We start from the raw sequence: 23,014 nt of genomic DNA on the forward strand, positions 1-23,014 counted from the left end.
AAAATTTTGCTAAACTTGAGAACTTGACCAAATACATACTTGGTATTGCAACTATATATGTTTGAAGACTATTATAATGTGTATACACAGAGGAGGTTCAATTGAACAGTGTGCTAGTTCTGAAAACTGGTTGAAAATTTACTCTATCCCAGCCAAAACCAGCACAAGCTTTAAAGTTATTTTATCTTTGTCATGTGAGTTTGCCTTTATTGAGGTGTATGAGATAGGTTACTCAAAACAAATATTTATTGTTTTGAGAATTATTTTACATTCAGGAAGATGTCTCTTACCATTTAAGATTCAAAAGATGAAAGCTATTTAATATTTTCCTCTTGTTGCCTTAAAGAGAGTCTGTTATTTGGAGGTGCTGATAAAACTTGTGCTCCTTTCCACTGGAAGCCATTTCTACTGGTTGCCATTTCATCTTTATAGAGTTTAATCTCACCTTTTTGGCTAGGTTGTTGTCACGACTACTTCATACTTTCTTAATTTCCCAATTATGTTTTTATTTGATGTGATATTAATTTTCTTTCTGTCATCAGGGCCCAGCTTTTTGTTTGTCTTTCTTACTTTTATTAGTTTTTCTGAAACAATAAGCGTTAGTGTATTTCACAAAAAACTAGTATCTTTAAACTTTGTTTTCTCCTTGTATAAGGTGAGAGGACCTTCAAGTGTGATCACTGTGATGCTACTTTCAAAAGAAAGGATACCTTAAATGTCCATATTCAAGTGGTACATGATGGACATAAGAAATACAAGTGTGATCTCTGTGACAAGGCTTTTGTGACACCCTCAGTCCTGAAGAGTCATAAAAAAGTAAGTAGAATCAATTCTATGATATTAATTCCTTCTGTGTCCTTAAGTTTGGGACTAAACATAAAATCCTCAAGTGCTTCTGTATTTCTACTGTATTTTCAGTAGAAATCTCTGATGCTGCTTAACATCCTAAAATGCTCATTGCAGTAGTGGGATTATTGGTGCCATGCAGAATGTGCAAAGGGTACATATGCGTAAATCTAGTGTAGGTACTCCAGCATCAGGTGTGTAGCAGGATGGGACTTGCTGCACTGCTCTTACCATACTTCATCTCTGCAATGAAATTGGAGTAAACCTTAGAAGACTGCTTGCTCACTAGTTTGACATGAGGTAAGATTTATATTACAGGGAAGAAATGTGAAGAAAATAATTAAAGAACTGATTAGCTGAGGAAAATCAGCTTGGGTGTCATCACCAAATGCAGAATGTTAGAGTTTGTTGAAAAGCATTGTGCATATATTATTTGCCATATAGCATGCACTTCATATGTGCATGTAAAATTGTAATAACAAAATTGTGATACTTGGTACAATATTATTGGCACATGATTATGGTGAGTACTGTACAATACAACACAGGTCTACATTTAAAAGTGAGGAAAAAGTGTAAAGGGAGTCTTTCAATGTCTCTCCAATGCCACCATGTCTTACAGATGTGGGAACTAGCACATGTCTTTGGAGCCTAATTCAAGTTATTGGTAGATAGCAAACTATTGAATTCTCTCATGTAATGGACAGCACTGCATCCTGAATTTGTTCTTGATTTTTAACACATGTACAGATTGCAAAAATTAATGTAACCAACTAGGAACAATGCTGCTTTGGTTTCTTTTATGGTCTTTTTAAAGGTCTTGATCTTCCATTAAATGTATGCTAATGCATTTGCCATCTGTGTTTGGTCTGTTCTAAATGCTGCTTGTCTCATATTTAATATGCATTAAATTACTTAGTAATGATAAGTGCAGAAAATAAAGTTTCCTGTGACTGAGTGAAATAACTGTGTAACCAAGATGTATTTCTCCAAGATACGCTTAGTGGAAGATTTTCACCTGTACTTTAGGAGAACTAGAATGACATGGGGATGCCTTGTTTGTAGATTTCAGGACAGGGACCATAAGATAATTGAGATTCAAATAACGTGATTAATCAGTTGTTGTCCAGCCTGAGAACTCAGCTGAGTTTTGCTGTAATAAAGGGAGAACTTCAGATCATAGGATACTCTTCTCTTCTTATATGACTTTTAGAATAAGGAATGTTAAAGCACACTTGTTTTCTAAGCCCAAATATGTCGGTCTAAGGAACTACAAAATAAAGGGTATAAAAAATAAACTTGTGATTTGTTTCTGGTTATGTTGTTGGGGAGCAAGGCTTTAGGAAGACACAGTATCTTTTATTAGACAAGCTGATTTGCTTAGAAAAAAGACTGCTTTTCAAACACAAAATCCTTTTCATCCTTATCTACTTGTTTTAATTACTCGAGTAACAGACTTAACATGTAATACTGATAAATTGACTTCAGATTTTTTTTTTTTTTTTGTGGAGGATCTTGCCAAGATGAATCATAAGATCCCAAAATTAAAAAAAAAAAAAAAAAGAAAACAAAAAAGAAATATTCTGTGGATTCATTGAGATTTGCAAAAATTCTTAAACTTTTGTCACTCCGTCTTCTTTCTACAAAAATCAGTGTGACTTTCTATTTTATGTTAAAAATAGCCATAAACATAGATATATTTTTACTTTACTGGGAAGCAACTACCATTTGTTGTTTATCCCTATTCTTTCTTTGGCACTCCTTAATTGTAATTGCTATTGCTTTGTGCTAGCTATATGTTTGTGAGCCTTTAAGTTGTAATACATTGCTCCTGGAAATCCTATGTTTTTTTGGTTGTTTGGAATGAATTAGTAGCTGTCTGTCTGGTATCCCACGATGTTGCTGTTACAGATATAAGTGATTTCCAAAGAACTCCGTCCTAATCAAGAGGGATTTAATGTTCATATCCCTAATGTCAGGGAATGAAAACTATGCAAGTCTGTCTGGGATTGAAATGAGATCTCGTTTACTCTTCCTTCAGCTGCATAATATGCATGATGTGAGCTAAGGTTTTTATGATGTAATGAAGAATTTTATATCACTTCAGTATCTTTCAGAAAACAAAGAACTAATTTCTCTGTCCGAAGAGAGTCGTGTGCAAAGTTTGAAACCCAAATTGTCAGCTGTACATATAATGTAATGTGTTACCTTTCCTATCTCACTGAGATTAAGTTAACACTTATAAACGAAGTAATCAAAAATTCTCCACTAAAAGACCAGTCACAGTCTTAAGAAAAATATTCAATAGGCTGATAAATCTTCAGTTCAGAATTGGGCATTGAGAGTACAGTCTGAAAAATGACAAGAACCCATGTATGTAACTTACTTCAAGGTGGTCTTGCTGTTGACTGTACAGGTCGGATGGGAGAGCTTGTGATTTTTTTGTTTTGTTTTTTTTCCTTTTTGAAATAATTCTTTGTCAGCAAGGTGTTCTAAACTTAAAAGCTTGATTTCAAAAGATAAGCTCAGTGTATGATTTAGTGTTAGTGACAATTATAATATAGTTCTCCTGATCAATTCTCTAAATGCAATCTGATTCTAGCATTTATTACAAACCAGATAGCATCCAGTATGCAATTTGCATTGACAAAAATCACTGGCAATTTGCATTTTGAAGGATTGCTGTCTGTGATACTCAAGTTGAACTGATGTCTGTGTTTCATTCATATGACACAGAAATCATATGTGCAAATTCCCATAGAGGCCTTTTAAGCTCCAGTTCAAGTTTGCAACAGGAAAAATTATACTAGGTTAGTTCAACTCTTTTCACTATATTTCATAATGTAATAAAAGTATGTGAAATTGTAAGCTTTCAAAAATAGTCCCATTTATTGAGATTAATTTTATTAGGTAATTATTGTTTGCTGGTTTAGGAATCACTGTCACAGATATAAAACTGACAACCAGGTGTGTTATTCTTGCAATCATGAAAATACACAAAGGTGAATTGTAATAGTAACTATTTAGGAAAATAGTAAACTTCTGAACTGAAAAGCCAGTTTACTTTGCCATTAATAATGAAATTGGTTTAGAAATTTTAGAAAAAAGTTGAAAGAACACCTATAGCTAAATCCTTAGAATCTCTGCGTGATGTGATGTTACAAAATATATAATGGACATAATAGTTGTCAATGCTGATACAATTGAACTATTCCATATTTCAATTCTTTTAAAGCTATGCTGAAGCTTTCATTCCGCTCTTTCCCCACCACATTTAGACTCACACGGGAGAAAAAGAGAAGATTTGCCCATATTGCGGACAGAAGTTTGCAAGCAATGGAACACTGAGAGTTCATATCAGAAGCCATACAGGTACAGTTTTGTTTTTTGTAGTGAACAGAGAAGACTTTCTGAATATATAACAAGATATGTATTAATATGTCCACAATTGCTTTATGTATCTGCAAACAGAAATGCAAATTTACAGGTAGGCCTAACACAGCATTTTTTAGATATTTTATCTTAATGTATAAAACCAGATTCTATTCTCAACTGTAATTTTATATGAGTGTGTATATATATATATATATGGATATTTATATGTATATATAAGCTCATTAATTTCACTGGCTGCGAAGGCTATTGCATATGTGACTCATTCTGCTGATCTCATAATATTCCTGTGTTTGAATTATGTAACGTATTTTATATTGCCACCCAGATTGCATTTCTGTTTCCCTATGATGTTATCATGGGTGCTTCTGTAAATACACTACAAATAAATTAGTTATATTGTTATGTTGATAGGTTTCATTTTGTGAGCTTATGTCTTCATTTCAAATAAGTGGCAGACGACTGACAGGGGTTTCTTTGTGATAATTTGTTTCCAACATAAAATGGTATAGATTTGCTTTTGGCAGTCAAAGCATCAGTTAACGAACAGCCTTCCTATGACATTCCGTTTGCTTCGCATAAGCAAATTCGGTTTGCGGGAAGATGACAGAATCAGTGTTTTTGATAATTTCGCTTTCTACTAAGTTTGGAAAAGTCTTAAAGTCTTCAGTCTATCAAGACCATCTGTTAAGATTAGAGATTTTACAAGTCTTTGTATTTTCTGATTTTTGGATATGACTGCTACAGACACTATCAAATTTTTATAGCGGTCCTGCGGTCAGTATGAAAGACTGAAATTGGCTTTCATCTTTAGGTCTTATTCTTTGTTAAATTCCATGTTTGGAACGTTTACGCACCATAGCAGCTGTATAAAAACATATATATGTAAGCCTGTGTACGCGCATTCTGCTCAGGCGGCTTGTGTATACTATAATCATAGACAAAAGACACTGAAGGTCAAAGCTGCAAGACCCACAATGGCAATGCAGCAGTTCTGTCCATTCTTCCATTCTTGTTCTTTTGTCTACAACTCCTTTCAATGTCCTTCCAGCACAATATCTCAATATCTCCTTCTCTGTCTTTTCAGTCTTCTGTCTCTGAAGCTGTTTTCTCTTCTTTCTTGATTTATTTCACGTCCTGAAGATGCAGAGAAGAGGAACAAAACAAACAAACAACAAACCAGCACTCATCAAGCATGTAGCCTAAGGATTTAGGAAACCCTTGGAGACTTTGCCTTTTGGAAGGACCCACCACTTACCCACCTGGGCTGTACTTTAATGTCTTAGGTAGACACGACCAAAAGGAAGCAATGCAATAATATTGTTAGTTACTCAGTACATCAGTCCAGGCTTCTAGAAATAGGACTCTCCCCATTTCTAATCTGTGTTAACTTTTTTTCATGAAGTTATTTTGCTGCTTTAATTATGGATATTTCTTTACCTTCACCTTGTTGTCATATGAGAAACTATATTACCCTTTAATTTTCTGGTGTGTTAGCATACTAGACTTTCAGGAAAATTTGGACTTCTATAGATTATTTTTTTTCCAGTGCTTACTGGAATGTCAAAATGTTAGTCTAATGCTTCATTAAAATATCTAGATTCACATTCCAATTTTTTTTTTGCAGGCAAGTCTGCCTTATTGCCTTTAGTAGTGGGGTCCTTTTTTTTCCTTGTTTCTTAGGCCTTTTTCTTAAACTTTGTATGTTTGCTGTGTACTATCAGCATTATACTTCAGTCTGCACAAAGTAGAAAGCCTCTAGTTCTTCAAGTTGACAGTACAGATAGCTGTTGGGAAAATGCTTTGTAGCTGAGTGAAAGTGCTTTTCAAAACATGTGCTGCTACCAGTTACTTTTAATGTTTTAGCTGTCTCAAGCAGGCTTTCCTAAATTTAAGAGTGATGCTAAGGTGAGTTTCATGAAACCACACACCAGAGACCTCTAACTTTGGCTATAGAGCCTTGCTAAATTTGTAGCTGTTATTATACCAGAAATAGTAAACTATGACATTTTGAACTTACTCAAAGTAGAAAGGCACTTAAGATTTCCAGTACATTTGTAAATTAAATATGGTGGGAGAAACTGACTTTCCAGGAGATCATGCAGGTTGGAATAAAGGGAACACAAAATGTGAAAACAATTTATGAAAGAATAATGCTGCAGAAGGAGGGAAACTTTCAAGGCTTCTTCCTTTACCTAAAAAGCTAGAAGTTCTCATATTGAAAAGATTGACTAATTCAGGAAAAATGCCTTGCTAAATTCATTTATAATGAGCTGTGATAAATAAACTCCGATCCTTTCCTCTTCCAGTCTAGCTGCTATTGTGATGTCAGTCACATTTTTGAAAGAGGGTTTTGTGATTCACATCCTTCACTGTGAAAATCATCTGAAATACTTTTTCACAATTGTTTTTGATGTCATTCTGTTATGATTCCTGTTCATGTCTTGATTATCCTGATGAAATGTGGTGGGGGTAAAAGAGGAGGGTGGAGTTGGTGCTAAGTTGTTACTTGTGGTTTAAAAAAAAACCAACCTGTTAAGTTCTATGGTGAAATGTCTTATGTGAGGTTTAGTAAGAAAATGCAATAGTTAGATTCTTGTTGTTCATGACTGTAATACATGCAGACTAACCACAAGTGGAAATTGTTGTCCAATGTTCAGTGAGCCTGAGGAAACATAGCTTTCTGAGGAACAGCTCACATCATTTTCAAAGAAGGTAAGGGTAGTTGGAGGTAATATGTGTCATCTGCAAACAGTACAAAAAAGCTGAGTACTCATTTGATCACTTTTACTAGTAAAGTTCACTGTATCTTGAAAATCCTTGACAACTTTTCAGGGATTTTCTGAGCAGTAAGTAATTTTCAGTTCATCAAACAGTGGAGTCACAGACTTACGTTATTCAGTGATGGATGCCTGGTTTCTACATGTTAGTCTTGAATATTTCATCATCTTGGTATCTATTAAATTCAGTGGTTTTGAATTAATCAATTTGAAACTGTTCCCCCCTCCCCTTTATTTTTTTTGGCTAGACTTCAAAGTATCACTTTTCATTCTGAGCTAAAAGAGAAACAGCCAGCCACTGTCCATTTTCAAGGGATGATTCATCTTTGTGAATAAGTCTTCAGCTGGGGCTAAGCTTTAAGTTCAACTAAGCAGTACACCATAAGTGTAAATATGGCAGAGATCTTTATGTCTTAGTGATTACAGCTGATTAGGTTTGAGGTCCTGGTGCAGACATTTGTGTTATCCCATTTTCTGTGCACATGGCCAGCTAGACTTCATTTTATTAGCTACTTAGTATAAGAGGCTTTGTTCTGTATTTGCAAAACAAACCCAGGCAGTATTCTTTCAAAAGAGAGTTGTATATAGTTTTTTATTCTTAATTTATAAAGCTGTTCTTTATAAAAGCTGAGGTTCTTGGGTATCCTCCTGGTTTTGCTTTGGAATTGTATTTTTTGTGCTTAATAATTGATAAACAAAAATATAGACTCAGTGGGTTTTTGGCTTTTATTTTGTATGCAGCATGTGTTCTTAAATATTGTTATTCAGAGATTCAGGCATGCTTCCTCAATAAGCAATTTTCTTCCCTCTTTTATCTTAAAGTAAAGCTCTGTAAATGAGCCCTAACAATACTTGGCCTTTTGCAGAAACTGTGCTGGTTTGGGGTGAGTGAACATGTCTGCATGTGCATGTATATAGAGGGAAGGGGTTGATGTTTGCATCTGAACCTCACATATTGCTCTGTAATTCATCATCTGGGTTTCCAGCCTTGCAATGACAGAGACAGCACTCTGCAGGTCAGCTGAAACACTATAGCACATTCTCTCTCTGCTGTATCCTGTTGGTTTATGACTTCTCAGGGTCAGAGGGAGCTGGGGTTAATTCAGCAAAAGAATCCTCTGACTGCGATATAAATTCCTTGGCTTGTTCATAAATTACAAAAGAAATTCTATGGACTGTTCCTTGGGCTTGAAAACTCAGAGCCAGGAGGTTAATTACTTCCCTAAAGTTTCAAGCAACTTCCAGCCTTAAGAGTCGCTGGCTGCGGTTTGTGAGCTTGGCAGTTGCCTTATGCATAGGTATTTAAATCTGTTAATTGCTGTCTCGTGTGTGCGTATTTGTGTGTATACATATTTGTATGCCTATGTAATATATATATACACACACATTTTGTCTGTCTGATATTTATGCTGTTGCTTTGCTAATTAGTTGTATCCTAATCCTTTCCATCTTTGGATGTAGCACATAAGTTGTGGAACAATAAATGTTGTTGTGAGGTGGCTTATATTTGCAGGTTGATTGATTTTTTTTTTTTTTTTTTTTTTTTTTTTGAGTTAAGAGTATTGTGTCTTTAACTGTAATTGTGTCCTTTCTATGTTTTTAGCCATGTTACATAGGGACTTGTGAGAGACAACTAATGACCATACGTGTCTTCCAGAAACTGCTTATATATGCAAATGTAGGTTAAAATGTAACCTTATTTTCCCTTTTCCATCACAGTTAGTCAAAATCTTGATAAAAAGCCAGTAGGATAATGACGACTTTACATCTGTTTTAGATGTTTTCTCAAAAGATTAATGTTTCTATTCTATGCCATTTAAAAGCCGTGACTTAATGTGGCATTCTCACATATTATATTCTCTGGTATTTGGAAAAAGCAGCTTTATTTCATAAGCATGAGTTGAGAAGGGTCTTTGTAAATTTGCTTCCATATACGTGAATAAAAGATAATACCAGAGATTACATTAAAATAGCGAAAAGCATTCAGACCGCAGACTTCCATATCCTTTGTGTCAACACAGTTAAGCTTAGCTTTTTCAATTTCCATAATCAAAAACTGTTTTATAAGCTTGTGAAAACATTTCATCATACTTGTCTCCTATAAATTTAGGTGCTGATCGCCTTCTTGAGATGTCTGTCATCCTCTGCATTGAAAGCCTGATGTAATGATGCTAACTTTCTCACTGTAGTCACATTTCTACAATTTGATTAGCTAGGCATTTAAGCATATTTAAAACCGTATTCAAGGTCCAACTCTATAAAAATCTAGGTCCAGATTTTGTGCTTACATGTAAAAATTCTTGAGTAACCAAGCAGAATATTAGTTGTGGAGCTGTAATAAAAATCTTTGGTTATTAACAGTAGTTCTGTCATCTGTGAACAAAAAAGAATTCAAAGTAGTTGATGGAAGTAATGAGTTGAAGGACAGTGTAACTTTGTTTTATTAATGTGTAAAATATGTCTCCAAATTTTAATAGCGAAACAGGCAATGTATGTAAGAAATAAGGTACAGCCAGGATTCTCGTTCTAGCAAACCTCACAGATTACCAAATAAAAAAATTATATTTTCTGTCGTGAAAAAAAAAAAGATAAAAGGCAAGCTTGAAGGAACTTCCTCTCATATCACAATGAAGTATGTGAAAAAATGTCTGTCTAGCCAGTGAACAGCTTGCAAATGTCTACCGAAAGGTTGTTTCTATTCAATGACTTATAAATGATCTCTCTTTTATCTACCAAATTTAAAAAGGAGCTTGCAGAAGGCCTCAAAGGTAAGGATTCTGTATTTCTAAACCTTTCAGTTTATACATCATTGTCCTGTTTATCTCCAGACAACGGTTAAATCTTTAAAAGTACCTGTAAAGTTTCATGCAGCTGTCAGCTTCTTCTTTACTTCCGTGAATGAAGAAATGTTATATAAGGGATAGATTATTTGAATGCCAGTGGCATCTTTAGATCAAATTAATTATCAATTGTTTAATGGACATACTTTAAAAGGTTTCGTTGACCATTGGGTTCACTGAAGTCATAGATGTTCATGCTTCATTTGTAGGGAAACCAAATTGCTTAATTCCACTGATAGATGCAAAGAATGAAACTGGTTTATTCTTTAAAGTGTGTGTGGTTTTAATTTGTGAATAAAGTCTTAATGCCACAGTAGAATGGATGAAAGTCTTTAAGTAATTAATAATGGTAGTTCATACTTGGCTGTACAGATTCAGATAGCCTTTTTATTTTGTAGGATCCTTTACTTGTATTTAGATTTTATTTTGTTACAAATACCTAAAACTCAAATTATATTATCATGATTTTGGTGGACCAGATAGGAAAAATGTTTTGACTATTTGCCTTAACTACAGGTAATCTGAATTCTCTGAGTAAACCCAAATCTTTGCAGAAAACAAACCTTATCAACTGTGAAAATACCACTTCCATGCCTCAAAGAACAAGGAATGTCAAAGTACTTACAAGAAAATATTGATAGGGAAAAAAAGTGGTTAAAGCAACCTGATTTTCCCTTGTTTTGAAAAGAACAACATTCAAGTTTTTTTCTTGTTAAATATGTGACCATTTTTAGTGAATGGGAAATACGCTCGATCGACTCACGTAAAAGCAATTCTGGTTCTCCCCTGTGCCTGAAAAATACACAAATATTGACACTTTGTTAGAAAGCATTCACAAATACACAGGCTTAATGTTGTTAATCATTGGTGGTGGAAAACAAGCAAACAAATCGTACAAACAACAACAACAACAAAATCTCAAACAAAATGAAATGAGAATATTTAACCTCTTGTCTTCAGAGCCAATTTTGAAAGTCGATTAAAATTAAGAAGGTGTAAGAAATGTTGCTAATTGGCCCATACCTGAGTATTGTTTTCCCATTTCTCTCAGGCAACAGGTTTGTTCTCCTCACAGCAGTCAAAGAAGTTATCCCTTTCTTTACCTGTCTGACTATGTGTAGAATTACATGTGTATTTACTGTTCCTGGGTCTTGTCTCAGCTGACGTCCACAAGTATTTTATCTTTCAAATAATGAAGTTGTTTGGTCCTTGGCATGAGAATGCTACTTCCGTGCAGGTACTTCTGTACCTTCTAAAGTGCTAAATTTTGAGCGTTTAAAGGCTGAAAAACAGGCAGGCCAGAATTTTGTCTAGGCCAGATCACTGTTTTTGTCGTCTAGTTCAGATTAAGAGTGGTCCAGGTGTGGCTCATCAAGAGAGCAGCTAGCTACTGCAGCTGGCCAAGCTTCATGATTATTCTCCTGTTATTTTTCCCTTCCTAGAATCTCTGGAAAAAATTATAAAAATGCTTAAGAGACCTAGGGTATTAAATGCTTTTGAATTTGCTCCTTGCTATCTATAAAACTGCTACTTCTACACAAGAGGAAATCTGTTATTTTGATGTGTCTTCTTAAAGGCCATTTGACATGCTATACAACACCAATGTGGTGAAATTTACTGAGTATTTTCTTAAAGTGTAAATACTTAATCTTCAGCTAATAATTTTTTTCTGGCATTTTCTGATTTAAGTTCTGATGAAATCATGTGGTTCCTTCAGTTGCTACTTAATTTTAATTCCTGATTAAGTTCTTTTCATGTGAAAGAGATTCAGTTCTGTTTATCTTAGGTTCCTTTGTGTGTTAAGTGTTTGTAAAATACATTAACTCAATTCTGTACAGTTAAGGACATGAACTTCCTTTCTAATTTGATGTGAACATGATATACACAGTAACAGCAGCTGAGTATGAATGCGTAAAGCTGTCAAGTGCTCTGTATGAACAGATAATGTTCTAAAGCGTATGTCACAGGTTATAATTTAGTTATATACATTAACCTTTTGCCCATCCTTACTTGCTGTTGAATGCTGTCATCATCCCAGATTATCTCTCACTGAAAAAGCCTTATTGCAATTCCCATTCTGGGCTGCCCTGTTGATCACCTGGTATGGAGTGTTGCATGTGTGATCCAGATGGCCCCCTTGCCTCCAAATTCCTCCCCAGGTGAACTGCCTTCTTTCCACCACAGTTGCGTGATGGTGGAGTCTTCAGGTATTAAAAAACCCTGGATAATATCACTGTATTCAAATCCTTCATTCCTTTATACAGCAGTTTAGTTCTAATAGAGACAGACAGTCAGAGAATTTGTACATAAAGGGTAACATACGCACCTGAGAATTGCATACATGTGCCCAAGCAAGCCACATGGGGATGGGGAGAGTAGATAGAACTCCAAATTATACAGACATTACTTCTATTTCATCCTGTTAATGGTTTGAAAAAGCTCTATGAGGCTGATTCAAACACTGAATGTAGTAGTTTACTGAATGCACGCTCCTGTATGCTGTTGACCATCTTCTCTGTGCCTCTCTTTTTTTGTTTGGCTGGTCCCTTCAGACACTTCTGTTTTGCTGGTCTGTTCAGGTTAGGACTATTTCTCTGTTGTATGTTTCATTTGCCGTATTTGATGGGAACATGTTTGTTACCGGTAAAGTACGTACTTGGTTGATCTTACCTGAAGTCATTCTTTCGAAATAATCACTAATATCAGGTTCCTACCTGATTTTTTTTGTAATTAGTGCTTTTTTTTTTTTTTTTTGTGGCTAAATTGACTACAGGGAATGCAAAATACAACATGAAATTGCCAGTGCATATGACTACTTTGAAATCTTACTTTATTAAATCTTTATTAAATGTCTGGCTTTAGCCACCAAAATGTTGAAGATTTTATGTGTATTTGGTTTTGTTTCTTAATTGTTTTGCTCCCAGGGGTATCTGAGTTTGGGAAATCTGGGTGCTAAACTCACTGTAAATACTGTCTTATGGCATTTTTGATTGCGAATGGTTCATAAAAAATAGTCCATCTTGACTGGAACTGGAACGGAAGAATCTAATGCTTTAATTTAACTCTTTATGCTACTTAAGGTCCAATACGTATTGTGATCTCGAGCTAGAGATGTGCACACTTGAGGGGAAAAAAGGTATCAATTCTATTGTGACATGTTTTCAGACCAAAATCCCATATGGTTTTCAATCCTGGAATTGTTTTTATGTAATCCTTGTATTAGGGTTACATTTATTTTTATTATGTTAAAAGCTTTGTTTTTATTCATACAAAATCTGGAAGTAGAATGTCTAGACTTTGAATTATAGTAAATCCACTGCAATTTATCCAAGGATTATTTATTTGGGGTTATTTGTACGGAAGTGCCATTAATGTGTTGAGCAGTTTGTTCTTGGACAGCAGGGACATGACAGTCAGCTGTAACTTGAGGGTAAACACAGCAATTATTATTTCTGTCTGCCTTGACTCTTTTGCTATTTGAACGGTAGCAATTATTCTTAGTTATTGTTGCATTCACATTACTTCTGGGCATGACTGGGCAAGCTGTCCAATTAAGATGTATTTAATATACCTACTGGATTTTGATACTGTATTAAAGTAGAAAGCCTGGTGAAATGTTTCAGTGACAAGTGCAGATCATAGTCTCAATTGTGGTTTAATGGCAGAGTTGCAAACAATAACATAGGTCAAGCCTTTTTTTCGGATATTTTCCAAATGTGAAGTGTTAGGATTAAGGCTTGGTAGTATATTTGAAAGTTAAAAAATTTACTTTCTCTGCATTATTCATATTTTTTAATAAATTAAAAGATGTTCAAACAAGCAGCTACCTTGACTTTGTGAAAGAATACCTTTGAAATCTTACCCTACAATAGCAGACTGCAATAAAAAGTTATTACATTTAAAACAATGGTGCACTGATATGCTTTAATATGATGTCCATGGTAAGGATTTATAATTGTCCCTGAACATAAATATATTACTGTATCTTTATACATATATATCTTGTATATATATGTACAAATACATTTATATTAAAAATACAGAGGGCAAATGGCATAATTGTTGTTCAGCATCAATGAGTTTAGACATCTCACAAGCATGCTTCCAGCAGTAAATCTAAGAAGAAATGTGAGTTTGTCACAGGGGAAACAGCTTTCTTTCATTTTCATGTTGAGTAACTCCTTTTTACGAAGGTGAGAGAAATAGACACAGGACTTGAGCAGATATCAGAGAATGCAACACCATTCCATTTGCTTGTCTTAGTCATTTTTCTTTTAAATCATCTTCTCAAATGTAGCAGATCCATTCCTTTTCTGCACTGAGATGTTTTAGTTTTAGCGATGATTCTAAACTTTGAAGCACAAAATCCTCTCATTTGTGGACACTTGCAATGGTTCTGTATGAGACATTGCACTTCATGTGTGAGAGGAGTATATTTAGTGTTCATTCATTCATAGTGTTCACTCGTGGTGAGTGCCACGAGGATGGAGCCAGGCTCTTCTTGGCGGCAAACAATGATAGGACAAGGGGTAATGGGATCAAGCTGGAACACAAGAGGTTCCACTTAAATTTGAGAAGAAACTTCTTCTCAGTGAGGGTGACAGACACTGGAACAGGCTGCCCAGGGAGGTTATGGCATCTCCTCCTCTGGAGACATTCAAAACCTGCCTGGACATGTTCCTGTGTGACTTCACCTAGGTGTTCCTGCTCCAGCAGGGGGATTGGACTAGATGATCTTTTGAGGTTCCTTCCAATCCCAAACATACTGTGATTTCTTCAAATCTGTCTGGTTTTTATCTGTCATCATCTTATGCTTTTTGCATATTGCAGAAAGGAACTGCAGCTTAATGAGAGAGGACTTCCATTGGGGAGCATCTACTTTCCAATTAGTCTCCTTGATGAATCTGTTATTAGGGTCATTCTTATAAGCAACTGACTGGTAGCGTGAATTCGGTTTGTCAAGTCTGGTTCAGAAGGAGGGAATTTAACTTTTACCAGAGACAGAGAAGTTAATAAGTCAGATTGTGTTCATATTGCCAAAATCTCCTGTTCATAAGTTTGGACATCTAATCTGAATTAGTTGCCTAGGCTTCTGATACAGCAAATAGAGAAAAAAGATGGATTGACTGAGGGCAGTTCATTCAGTTATCAGGCAGCAAAGTTAAATCCATTCCAGAGAGCAATTCATCCGAACTTTCTTTTACCCTTCATTTCACTGAGATTCAGAACAACTAGTTGACATTGAACACCATGTTTTCACATGGCTGGTGTCAAATGAGAGGACTCTTGTTCACAGATCAAATCATCATCAATAAGAGTAATTTTTTATTAAAAAATATAGATATCCATGTATTTCTTATACAGTGGAACAGACGCAACTTTGGACTGGTTACAGAGAGACTAAAAAAATTATTCTAAGAAACTTGGTCTTTGCAAGCACACATTTGTTTGAAGTGGCCCACAGTTAATCTTGTAAATCCTAGAACTCTTTGAGGTGGAAGATAAATTGCAAATTTAAAAGATGTGTAAGCACAAGGGAAACAGTATTTTATGTAAGTGCAAGGGCACTTGTGTATATTTTGGACATAGACTACAAAGATTACGTGAAAGGAAATAACATAAACAAAATAAAAGCCACAGTAAAATTACTTGGGTGCCATCTTTTGTTTTACTGACAATCACTAATGACATAAGTGCATGAGAAGTTGTTCATACAATTTAGAAAAATAGGATGTCACCAAGCATCAATAAATCAGAGCTTGTAGTCTATGTTACATAGTAAAGTCAATTTTTGAAACAGTGGAGATTTTTGAAAATTTACAGTACACAACAGCTGCTTGAAACCAGTCTTCTTCAGGTGGAACATGTTGAGGTCACACTGTTGTCCTCTACTGGCATCTGCTGAAAGCTCTTAGGCCCTTACCAAGTACTGTGATCTCCATTGTTAATTTGTGAAGGACACTATTAATCTATTCCAGACAAACTCAAAGCCATCCTTTGAAAGAGAAGTCCTTAAAGAGACTTGAGGATGGGGGAGAGAGGGAGGAGGGGTACAACCCTTACTTATCAATGCTCATCTGCTTACAAAGCTGCTGAAAGCTTTAACTTCTACATTCAAAAACCCTAAAACATAAAAATGTCAGCTGGATTAATTAAATATTTGAGTACTGACAACTGTTGCAGTATCTGAGTTTTGGAGACATGAATTAAAGACATCAAGGGTCATGAGAGAGAGTATCATATTTCAAACTACTCAATGAAAACACAGCTAAAACACAGTGATTGTTGTCATCATTAAAAAAAAAAAAAAAAGCCAAATTCATACAATTGTGCTTTCTGAGAGATTGGAGAGTACAAGAGGGAAAAATGTTTGTGTTTCACAAGTACTTCACTACAGCTTTTTCCTGTGGTCGTTATCAGAGTTGTCTAAACAGTAAGAGAAGACAGAAAATAACAAAATATTCTGTCTACTGAATTTTTTCATCCCCTTGTGTAATCTAATCTCAGCTGCTCTCAAATCTCTGCACACCCAGTGACTATATGGGGATTTTTATGTACAAAAGTGACTCTCAGTTGATCAGCTGTGCTGTATTCAGTCAGTCCTTCTGAAGAGCTATTTCTTTAAGCTGTCACCATTATGTACTTTTTGTGAAACTTTGACATCTTGTTCTCAAGAAATAAAACATCCAGTATATTCCCTCTGAGCAATCACGGAGGAACACCTCATGCAGAGAAAACATGAGAAGAGGGATGAGGCTTCTTTTCTTCATGTTGAGACAAATATCCCTGGTTATGAGGGAATGTAGAGCTTTAAATGCTTATCTCTGTACTGCTACTCTCTTACACTCTGATCTTTGGCATGGTAGTGAAATAGGTAAGACTCTTTTTTAACCTGTAAAATGTAGTTAATCTTACCTATTTTCCAGGATTGAGTATGAGTATTAAGAATTTTTTGGCATTTAAATTATGTTAAATCTCTCTATAGGTGCAACGATTCTTTAGTGAGTGCAAATCTGTGCATTGACTTAGTAGAATAGGCTTTGCTTAACTTGTATTTTCAAATAAAGATTTGTCACACATTCAGCATTATGATTGCGCAGAACAAATTCAATTTTGATAATAGAAAAATAGTTGTATTATTTTAATTCATTTAACTATGTTTTTATACTAGAAACAGTCTTATAATTGCTTTTAAAGTGTCATGTACAGGAGAAGCAGAAAATAGACTCAGATTCCAGTGCATCGCCTCAAGAGTAAAAACTTAAAATACCTTTGGGGAATTATGAAGCTTTATCAGTTCTTCCAAATTATGGAGCTAGTTTAGAAACTCTTCAGCCTTTGATGCTGAATAGCTCAGTATCCACATTACACTAATGTAGTTGGAGAAAATCAATCTAAATTACATCCGTTTAATGGAGCATTAAACTAAATACCTCTAAGATATGGGATGCTGCAAAAGAGATGTGAAGATCTTTCTGCTTCCATTTCAATTACAAATTGCGACAAAAAAGTTGCAGAAACTTTTGATTAACTAGCTTCTAACACAGTTCAGATACAGCATTGAAAAGGAATAGATTTTATACTTCATTGGGATTCTGACACCTAGAGGGTTCTAATAATGACCAGATGTGAAATAGAAGAAATATTTGGGAGCAGTTAATGACTGACCATAGAAGTGATCATGTGTTAGTCACTGTAGAATGTGGTTTGGGCAATGGTAGTAGGTGTGTGATTGTATTTTTTTTTTTTCCCCTGAGAGCTCCCTGTGTGTATTCATATATAACTAGAACAAAACTAAGCAGCAAAGTGTAATATTTTGATCCAGCCCTGCATCCTGCTCAGGTAGACCTTTATTTGTAATTTTCCTAGTTCTTAGGTATCTTCTTGTTTGAACTGAGTGTGAGGGCAAGGCCAGAAAAAAGTACCTCAGTTTGACAAATAACTGTGCTGCAAGACCTTCATATACTGAAGCCATATTTGTGGATTCTGATACTTATCTTGTTTTCAGGTGAGCGTCCGTACCAGTGTCCTTACTGTGACAAAGCTTTCAGTAAGAACGATGGCTTGAAGATGCATATTCGCACCCACACAAGGGTAAGTCCCAGAAAAGAGTAAGAGTAGCTCAGATATATGGTTACTTGAGGATAGTCTATGAATCACGTCTGATAAAAAGTAAATAGTAACTGTTTATGTAGAGATTAGGCTGTATCAACCAAGATATTTTATACTTATCAAAATAAGAGGCAAAGATTTAAGTCATTAACTGTTAAATTCTAATTAGGACTCCCTTACTGACCTTCTATTTTTTCCATGTTCAATTTCTTCTATGTTGAAATAATAACACTACTAATTTCTTCCCATAACCTGTGGTTATTTACAGATATAAATTACTGGTTTTAGTTGTTTACTGAGTAAACAATTCTCTAAAGGCATCACTGTTCTTGACACTTCAAAATCCAATGTTTTGACTCTTACTGTCGCCTTAAAATCCTGTCACTGTCAGCCTTTGTAGAGACCGTACTTCACTAACTCATGACAAATATTAAGCTGCAAACCAACTTTAACTTTTATTTAATGGAAGGCAAAATAAAGGGAGAATTGTAGGTGTTTCCAAGGTTATTTTTGAACCTTGAGTCTCAGCATGAAGGTTGACTGTTTCAGAGAAAAGTCTTGTCACTTATGTACATTTATTAGAGGACAAAGGATTGGTCTTGGCTTCATGCAGCTGGCAAGGAGATGGAGAGCTGTCTTCAAACAGCCACATGTGAATTCCCTTAGTAAAGAGAGATCTCCAGGTGAAGTTAAGCTGGCCTAGCACTCCATATGCTGTGTGCCTCTGGCCTCTCCATCCGCCATAAGAAAACAAGCAAAATGTTTAGAAGTAAGTAGTAACTTTTACTAGTAAGCCCTTGGGACCTGTTACTGCTTATAGAAGTCAAGTCAGCCTTGAGGCCAAACAGAGGAAGTTCCTTATCTATTATGAAATAGAGAAGGTCGTAGTTATTAGTCTCCATATGCAAATCTGCACACAGAATAGCTTTCTAAATGAGTAAAGATAACATCAAAGCTGTTTGCTTAATTTTCTACTATCCTACCCAGATCTTGAGGGTCCTTTATAAAGGACTTATGTACCCCAAACTTTAGTTTAGAAACTATCAGTGGTCTGTGCAATGCTTCCTGGCGGTTCATTTGGAGCAGGCTAGCCCCATGTTGTTTGTTGTTTCTACTCCTTTTCAGCTGTTAAGTCACTTTAAGAAGTGCTATAACGTGTTTTTTGATATCTCTGTTTTTGCACCAGGAGAAATTTAATTATGTTCTACATGGATGTGAGTGGGAGGAATGGTAAACAAGACCAGCTCTTTAACAGCGTCAAGTTTAATTTTTTCCTAATTTGTCATACAGTTTGAGTGAAAACAACAAACCCTCTAGCCTCTATAGGGGAAAAAGGCCCAAACAACAACAACCATACAGACAAATCCCCCCAAACAAACAAACCAAAATCAAAACAAAACCCACAACAACAGAAACCTAGAAAAATATTATACAGGAAACAAAACACCCCCACTTCAGTAGCAAAATCAGCTCATTAGTATGTAGATTATGTAACAGTTTTGTAATATCAAGATCACCTGCACCGAGGTTTCTCTGCACACAGAGGTTCTAGCAATGTTTAAATCTGTGCACTGAGATGCAGAACTCTTTGACAGTTTCTGCCATGTACTTTAAGACCAGACAGGTCTGTCGTTACTACCTGTGGCCTTCTCTCTTTTTAGTTGAGCTTCCATCTCTGAGCTTTTCAGATCTTTAATCAAGAGCAATATAAGCTGAACTAGAAGTTCTGAGCTATTCACTTGTATTTTTTTGAAGTGAACGCATGCATTCACATTGTAGTATCTTTCTGGTCTCAGGGTAGGTGTGATCTAAGTCTTCATTCCAGAAATGAGAGACTATGTATATGTTAACAAGTAGTGCAATGCAGTAGTAGGTATGTAAAGCGAAACAGTTGGTGCTGAGGACCTGACATATATATTGCATATGTTTCAGGGATTTTATTGCAGATTTTGTGTAATCTGGTCTTATAGACTGAATGCACACTAGTCCTCCCTGGAACGCACATTCTGGTTTAATTTTTTTCTAAAAGCAATTCAAGTCATGCAGTCCAAACCATTTTGGAAGTTTGCACTAAAGCACAGTAAGAGGCAACATTGGGGAACTGTTGTTTAAAAGCACACACCTGATATTAATGTAAAGACTAAAGGACATACATTCTAACTGTACTGTGTAAGAACTTTGCCAGTAAAGAAAGAGTCTTTCTGCAGAAATAGCTTGAAATTCCTCTGTGTGATACTACTTCACTGTAAGTTGTTCTGTGATCCTAGAGCATTTAAAGAAAGACAAAACTAAAGATTAGCTAATTAAAAAATAATGTGTCTGTCAATATGTGTCAGTTCCAAGAACAAGACAACCAGGAAGTCAGGCTTGAAATTTCTTTCTTCAGGCATTTAATGTGTTGGCTTTTTGAGGCAAAAGGTTGTATGAATGTTGACTATTCCTTTTCTTACCCTTTCCTATGCATAAGTTCTACTCTGAAATTTATTCTTGCATGCTTGCTGCAAAATAGTTATATATGACACTCAACAAGGAAAAATGTCATTGTGGAGATTAAATCTAGATATATTTTACCAGTGGGATTAAGTGCCAAACCTGATCCTGTGGAACATGGAAGGCTGCTGGAAAAATCATTGTAGAAAGTTGATTAAGGTCTGGCAGCTGCTAAACTGAGTAAAACCTGGGTGGCCGCAGGTGTCAGCTCAAACGCTGGAGTAAACAGAGAAGTTAAGCCAAAATCCCTACTGACTATGTAAGGACAAGAAAATACCTAATATTAAACTGTCACCTGAACACTGATTTGTTTCTATAAAAGTAGATGCGTTTGGTTTATACTTTTTTGTTTGTTTGTCTGGGTGTTTTGTTTTGGTTTTGTCCATTTGTTTGTTGTTGTTGCTGTTTGTTTTTTTTTGTTGTTGTTGTTGTTTTGGGTTTTTGTTTGTTTTGTTGTTGGTTTTAATAATAATAATATATATATATATATCAGCCTAAGAAAACATAAATTAGGAACTTATTGAAGTTCTTGATGAAATGAATTTGCAGATCATATTAGTTTTGAGTAAATATACACATACTTCCAACCTTCACCGTGCAGTAAACTTCAGCTCATCCCTAAGGCCTTATTCAGTGCCTGACATAGTATTACAAAGTTTCAGCTTAAACATGTAGAGAAATTATTGTATTTTACTGCAATATAATTATTAATGTTTGGAAAAATGATAATTGATAGGTGCCCAGAGTTATTGTCATGTCAAACTGATATTTTCACTACTTCTGAAAATGGTGTTTTTATTACAGTTTGTTTCAGTGAAATCCGTGGGAGTGATGGAAAACAGGTGAAGTAGAAGCCATTTGCAAAATCTTTTTCATCACTTGGTTTGAATAGTTCAAATTTATACTTTGAAGGTGTAACAGATGCATGTGATCCTTACAGCTTGTGTAAAAATCTGATTTCTAGTGGTGGGAAGGCTGCTGGCTGTAATGCTCACATTGTACATTTCTGAGTTAATATTTAAAAATTAGAGAAACTACAATACTTTATTAGGTACATTTCTTGGTTTTATGTGTAAGTACCTACCATTTAAAAATGCAATAATATTTATGTATGTTTATAAAAAAGCGCCTGATGTTCAGAGATTATACTGTAAGAAACAGAAAAAATTAAGTGATAAGCAGATTTTTCTAATTCTTCAACTAACTTTATTCATCCGTGCTTGAAATAATTTGGGCAGTATACTTGTACACACACACTCATATATATACAAATATATATAGACGTATACACATATACATACCTATACATGTTGCATGGAATGGGTCAATAGATTGCAGTTGATCTTATGTACTTTCTGGCTACTAAAGCCATCAGTACTCACTGTTTAGGAAGCTTTGTCTCCCATTCTTGTTCATTTGAAGCTAGGCAGCTCAGCTACTGCTAGCAGTGTAGCCTCAAAATTGCTGAGACTGGTATGATCTAGTGGCCTGAGTATCAGGTCTGCTTTGAAGTCAACTCTTGAGCTCTTTAATCTCATAGTGAGTTCGTTAGTGGTGGTGTTTAGTCTGAAGCTTTTATGAATACGGATACATATTCTGCTGAAGTCACATAAGTGACTTCAATGCAAAGATATCTTTAGAAGCTAAGGCCCAATGCAGTATGTGAAAAACTTAGACAACTTTGAGTTAATGTCAAGTTTCATTTATGATTTTAATGATTTTAGTAAATCATGAGAAGTGTGAGAAGCCAGACAGCCTCCTGCTGAGGTGTTCTCTTCAAGTCAGCATTTCAGCTTGCTGCCGGGACAGCTTGAGAAGCAAACTGTCCTCATCCTGGCCCTGAGTTAAACAGTCTTTCCAAGGCACTCATATGGAACTTTAAACAACCGCTTCCATTTTTTTTTCAAACTCAGAAACTATTAAAATAAAATAATAAAATTCTAGAACAATTATGACATAATTTCTCTCATTCTGCATTTCCCAGGAAATACTTGGGCTTAAGAAAGTTTTTAAAAAGGTCATATGTTCTAGAAACAGCATACCATGCTATTGACAAATATATATATCCATATTACATTGGTTACTAAATATATTCTCCTGTACACATGACAGTGTGTAATCAAATATTATGAGGTGTTGACTGAATCTTGAGTTTTTTTTCGAAATTAGATATTCTCTATATTTCCCCATTGGTGAGACATGAGTGAGTTCTCAAACATCTGTCTGAGGATGATGACTTTGCCAGTGCTGTGGCTTCCTTGCCTGTGGAATCTGTTTGTACACAGAATATAAAAGGTTTGAATCCCACTGCACCTATATTTTCACACTCCTTTTTTATGTAATGTTGGCTGACTATGATCTTTTCCTGGTATAATGATTTTTTGATTTTAATATATAGATACTGTTTTTTTTTCCAAGAGCAGATCAACATCTGTTGAGTTTTCATCATGGCTGATTATATAAACCATCCTTCACTACATCTTAGAGGCAGGAGCTACTTCAGCAGTTTGGAAGAAAAAAAAAAAAAAAAAAAAAAGAAACAAAAACTTTACA

The 23,014-nt window shown here is 35.2% G+C and overlaps 1 protein-coding gene across 12 annotated transcripts in view; it reads left to right on the forward strand.

Moving 5' to 3' along the window:
* The window catches only part of PRDM5 (PR/SET domain 5), an 83,940-nt gene that overhangs the window by 49,486 nt on the left and 11,440 nt on the right, over nt 1-23,014 (forward strand). For 6 of the 12 annotated variants that reach the window (XM_065062168.1, XM_065062169.1, XM_065062172.1 and 3 more), the window contains 3 exons: nt 656-816; nt 4,125-4,218; nt 17,868-17,953. In XM_065062168.1, coding sequence (XP_064918240.1) covers nt 656-816; nt 4,125-4,218; nt 17,868-17,953 — 341 coding nt within the window. The other 6 variants (XM_065062177.1, XM_065062174.1, XM_065062180.1 and 3 more) reach the window with 4 other exon arrangements.

Source organism: Columba livia, chromosome 4, assembly GCF_036013475.1.
Source record: "Columba livia isolate bColLiv1 breed racing homer chromosome 4, bColLiv1.pat.W.v2, whole genome shotgun sequence".
Taxonomy (NCBI): Eukaryota; Metazoa; Chordata; class Aves; order Columbiformes; family Columbidae; genus Columba; species Columba livia.